General features: G+C 39.8%; 1 protein-coding gene across 1 annotated transcript; it reads left to right on the top strand.

Annotated features, from left to right (window-relative positions):
* Positions 1 to 4,017: 4,017 nt before the first annotated feature.
* On the top strand, positions 4,018 to 5,179 carry LOC128735342 (angiopoietin-related protein 6-like). Its single transcript, XM_053829832.1, has 3 exons — positions 4,018 to 4,142; positions 4,203 to 4,388; positions 4,444 to 5,179. The coding sequence occupies exons 1-3, from the start codon at positions 4,018 to 4,020 to the stop codon at positions 5,177 to 5,179; spliced, it is 1,047 nt and encodes a 348-aa protein (XP_053685807.1).
* The last annotated feature ends 525 nt before the right edge of the window (positions 5,180 to 5,704 follow it).

Below are 5,704 nucleotides of genomic sequence, written 5' to 3'. Positions count from 1 at the left end.
CGGGAAAATTAAACTATCCGTTATGACACGTATATGCTACTGACAGATATTTCAATTGACAGAATTGAAGCGAAAAACGAAGATAAATGAACAAAAGGCAGCCAGAAGGCAGTGATCGATTCGCCAACCCCCACCCACACCGCACGGTGCAATAATCGGAAGTGAGGGATGACAGTATCTACACTTTGCTGGCAGGAGAAGAAAAAAAAATATAAATACACCGAACCCAGGAAGGCCTGGCAGTAAATTCATATCGAAATTGAGCTTTGAGTGGCAACACAATACAAATAGCATATACACAGAATTCGCCAAGCAAAAAAAATTCAAACGCAAAAACAGATTCGGCAACATTATGTAACAGCGCGCAGATCGCCTCCTTTTTTGCGATGCGATGGCAAGGCACCAGAACAAGGGAGTGGCAGGGCCCCGTGCAGGCGGGTTACGGCGGCTTTTGTTTGGTTGTTCTGGAGCACGCTGGTATCTTCCGGTAATTGAAACAGATGCCACTCAATTCGGTCGAGCTGCAGGCAGTTGCTGGAAAGCCACGGTCTGGGCCCCATACTTCTCTGTTTATCACCGAACCTGCTCCGAACCAGTCAGTCCGCCCTCCAGCAGCGGGGGAACTCCCGCAGCGGCATTCTTCGTTTGTTTTCTAACGGCCGGAGTCCTGAAAAACAAAAATCGACAATTTGTGAATTGATAGGTTGCTTGTTTGGAGGAACCGACTGACGAGAGAGAAAAAAAAATAAAGTGGAATAGAAAAAAATCGCTTATTTGGACATCATTGCTCGTACCTACCTACCCGCCTTTCGAGGGGTTTTATTTGGAACCTGTCTTTCACGGAATGAGCCAAACATCCTACATGGGCCTGTGCCTGTGTTATTGTTGTTTTTGCTAAGTTTGAAGAAACAGCAGCAGGAGCGTTTGTTTCCGTTGTAGGAGAAAAAAAAGAATAACAGAAAACAAACGGAAACCGGAACCGGCGAATTGTCGAAAGGCACCTCTGGCATGGTGTCCGAAGTTCGTTCGGAAGTTGAACGTAAAAAAAACGAAAGGAAGCTCTATCCGTTATGGGAAACCTAACCAAGCAGATGTTTGCTGGTAATTCTAGGATTAGATTGCGGGAGGTTCTAAATTAATGAGGTTTTGTTTATTAATTCATTTCATTGCACTTACAATTACCTCATGATGAATGTTATTATTTAATACGTCGAAATTTTTGAATAATTGCTTGGTAGCGACTATCAACTGCAAATTTCAAACTGTCCAAATTTGTACTCCGCTGTCAATGTTTAATTTCCCATATGCCTAACTTAGTCGTAGACCTTTTCAGTACATACAATGAAGTAAGCGATAAGCCGCCATCCTGCATTCGAGAAAATTATCCATTAAAACAAATGGACTTCAATTGAACTGAACCATAATCCGTACGAGTAGATTCGTCAAATCTTCCATTTTACTGTGTGTTAAACAAAAAGTTTAACAAAAAGAGAACAATATGATTGTATCATGTTCGGTTTTTTTTGCACGCCACTTAAAAATGGTCAATTTCAACGAAAAACCCTGCAACATCCCCGCGGGGAAGCATACTAGAAGCAAAAATGGGTCAGTTATCGTTATTATTATTATTATTACGACTACCATTAATACATTGTTCGCTTCTTTTGCCTCCCGGTGCTTTCCATTTAGAACAGGCACCATATCGTTGCATATACATATAATTATTGGCAGAAAAGGGGTGCATAAAGTTAGCTTTCGAAGGTCAGCTCATTCTCATACTGACTGACTGACTGACTGACTGATGCATACATTACCGTTCAACCGGATCCGATCGCGGATGGTGGCAGATGGTAACCTTTTGTTTGGGAATTTTCGAGCGACACCGCAGTCAAATTGTTCGACAAATGCGGTTTAGAAAAGTACGAATCAACTCTATTTTATAATGATTTTTAAATGCAGAACCCCATTCCAATAGGTCATATAACGGGTGTTTCAGTTCAGTACACCACTGACCGACCCGAGATTGAGAGTTGTGGGTTCAAGTCCCACCTGGGCAGTTAATGATTTTTCCCAGTTTGCATATCATTTTTCCCAATTCTTTCAATGTTTGTTCTTCACAAAAATATATTGCCATAGTTTTTGTAAAAAAGTTTTTTCGCTGTTTGATTTAAGCGTTGTAAATGAAAAACAGCCACGAATTAAAGGTGCGGCAGCATCAGCAACGGTCCGAGGACTGAGCCTTGCGCTACACCAGATGGAGAATCGGCGCTGCTGGAACAGCGACCACCGCAGTATGCTGTCTGTTTTTTGCCTTGTAGATATGCATGCAACATGTTCACATCCGCAGAGGAAAAATTGAGTTGAACTTCCAGTTTTGTCAGCAGCTTCCGGTAAGGGGCCAAAATCCTTTGAGAAATCTAGCAGAAGAAGAATATTAACTCCTTTTTATCGATAGCCGTTCCTAAACCATTATGTGCTCGTAGCACGGCAGTTTTAATGCTTTGACCTTCATGAAAACCAGCTTAGAATTCAGTTAGTAGGTTGTTGTTTTCTGTGAGTAAGCCATTTGTTGCTTGAGTGTCTTCTCGAAAGATTTCAACAGTGAGCTATGCATACTAAGCTAATTGGGCATAAATTCGTAATGTCGTTCAGATGAGCCTTATTTCTCAGTAGCAAATTCTTCGCATGCATCCAGCATTCTGGGAAGCACAGGACACAGTGAAAGCATTGAACAGCTGAGTTACAATTTCAATTACCATAATGATAAGATAAGCTGTATAAACTTGCTAGGTAACCCATCCAAGCCTACGGTGTTCGACTTGACTTCCCAAATGGCATTGATGACTCTGTAGCTTTACACTGACCGAAAAAAACTGATACGGTAAAGACCATTTAGTTCTTGGAGGACTTCCTAGGAGTACCACTCATAGCATAGTTGGACAAAAAACGTCATTGACTTCATAAGGGTAGAATTTTGTGGAACATAAGTAAAATTTTATGCATATAATCAATTGTCTGTGGGTTTAACAGCCCATTCTAAAAATGATTGTACCGTTTGTTAACGGAATAATATACCTAAAGAAGTGATCATATAAAGGGTCAATCAATCAGAATTTATAATTAACTTCTAGAGGATGAGAAACGGACATCAAACAAGAAATAAAATTATTTGGCCGGAAATGCACTGCTGGTTAGAAATGAATTACACAATTGTACTTTCTGATTACCAGCTGGGTGACTTAATCTTCGCTGTTCGAATGATGCAACCATTTCTTGTCATGTGATACGCAAATACAAGTCGTTATCAAAACACTACACTATTGAAGTCGTATGGAAGTACTAAATCAATTTAGATAAATTGTTGCATTGCATGAAAGTGGTGCCGCTCGTTTCACTAGTAAATATGGCAATCGAAAATAGTGCAAACAGTTATAATGGAAAGTTGTTCGTACACTATTTGGATCTTAAATAGAGTACATACAATGTTTCCTTATTACAGTGGTTCAGCACATCACCAGTTCTCCGGAAATATCTACCATCGTACAATAGATTACCAATGAAGAAGTAAATTATGTGTGTAATTTAAATTGATATTTTTGGGTTAATATTCACCATAAAATCTCAAATAAAATTGCACACAAAGAAGTAACTCTATGTTCTATTAGCATTTATACCAAGCTATAGTTAAGGTTTTTAAACGAAAAGTTAAAGCTAGTTTCTTAGAGTTGCGAATATTAATTTGAATAAATTTTCGTGAAAAATTTATAAAGGATAATAGTGCTTACCTGACTGGGAACTGACTTTAGTAAACCGTGATAGAAATTTCAATAAATTACAAAAAATATGTATTATGGAATTACTGGTGGTCTGTACTTCTTCAGAGAAAGTAACTACCTAGTAAACGATGAACCAATCTAACATTTATGCAAACTTAAACTTCCGTTAACAAACAAACTTTCCTTTAAATACTACTCAGAAAACCTTTCACCGTCAGTTCTAAAAAGAGTATTATACAGAATGAAGTTTCTAGCGTTGATTTTGGCACTGGTTCTGCTAAACAGTAACGAGCCCACTGTAGTAGCAGAAGTGGATCTCGCTGTACCTAATTCCCTAGTCGATGGGCTACAGGAGCTGCAATTCAGGTAGATTTACAAGTTCTCCCAAAACTCGGTGCAGTTTTGATTTTAACAGTGAACTTTTAGTTTGAACCGTCAGCTGTTGGAAAATAGTGAGCAAGTCGAAGCATTATCAACGGAACTTCAGCAGCTGAAAAGCGCGGTGGATCATCTGGTATGGTTATCCGAACGGATGGATCGCTCGGTTCAGGCAGTCGCAGCCGATAGTGGCCTCCTAGCGCGAAACGTTTCGGTTCTGACATATCAAAATGAGTGAGTTTTTCGTTAATTATACACGTTGATTAAGACTTTTGATTCTTTTTTACAGACAAATTGTACAGAACCAACAGTACTGCGCCAACCATGAGGCTTTAAAAAATCTGTTCTTTGAGTTGAAACCAAAGTGTGCACCCTCTGATGGTGACGAATTTCCACAGTTGGTTCCAGACGGCCGTCAATATCAATCCTGCCGGGAAGCACCGAAACGATCCGGTGTCTATAGATTTAACCTTCCCAACAGCGCTGCTACGCCAGCTAGTTCAGGATTCACGCCCACGACCGCTGTTCCAACAACCACTTCTAGTCCCTGGTTCAACCGTCCAAATGCACCATTCAGTGCATATTGTGAGCAGCAAAAACTTGGTGGCGGTTGGATGGTTTTCCAGAAACGACAGGATGGTTCGGTTCCCTTCAATCGTACTTGGGACGAGTATCGCGATGGATTCGGAAATCCACGTGGTGAATATTGGCTTGGAGTGGAAAAGCTATATCAGCTAACTGCCAGTAGAAGCTGCGAATTGCTGATTCACATGGAGGATTTTGACGATAATTCCGCATACCAGCTCTATCAAAACTTCAGAGTGTTAAACGAACAAGATGGATATAAACTGTTGTTGGGTAATTCAAACGGTACTGCTGGAAATGCCCTCTCGATATACAGTAATGAAGTGTTTGTAACCTACGACACACAGAAATCCTACAGTTCATGTGCTAGAGACTTTGGCAGTGGTTTCTGGCACTGGGGTTGCAGCACTGGCGATAATAGGTACCAAGCAGAACACTAATAACCATAATGCAGCTCACATTTAACTTAAATCAAATTTGTAAATTTGCAGAAGCAACCTAAACGGCGTCTATGGCAGGGATCAGCAAATTCCTGCAGGTGTTTGGTGGGGAAGCTTTAAAAACGGCACCTCACATAAAATGCTGAAACGTGTCCAAATGATGGTTAGACCTTATGCATAACTGAACCCAATCTTGCCAACTATATCGGACATTATGGTAAAATAAAGGTTGTTCAACAAACTTTAACATAAAAACATATTGCTTATAACACTGAGCCAATAAACTTATATCGCTTGCATCATAAAACAAATTTAAACCTGTGTTTTCAATTCTAAATGTTACTCTGAGTAATCTAATTAAAAATCGAAACTTAAAACGACGAGGTGACTGGATTATACAGACTGCTTATCCAAAATCATTAACAGAAGTCAGAGTTTTCAACATCGCCATAGTCAGAAAATTTACATAAACTTGCTATCATACTTCAACTTGTACGCCCAAACTGCAATAATTAATCATGGTTC

Source organism: Sabethes cyaneus, chromosome 2 (genome assembly GCF_943734655.1).
Source record: "Sabethes cyaneus chromosome 2, idSabCyanKW18_F2, whole genome shotgun sequence".
Lineage (NCBI taxonomy): Eukaryota > Metazoa > Arthropoda > Insecta > Diptera > Culicidae > Sabethes > Sabethes cyaneus.
The sequence above is the reverse complement of the archived record's forward strand: the minus strand, read 5'-3'. Positions and strand labels throughout refer to the sequence as shown.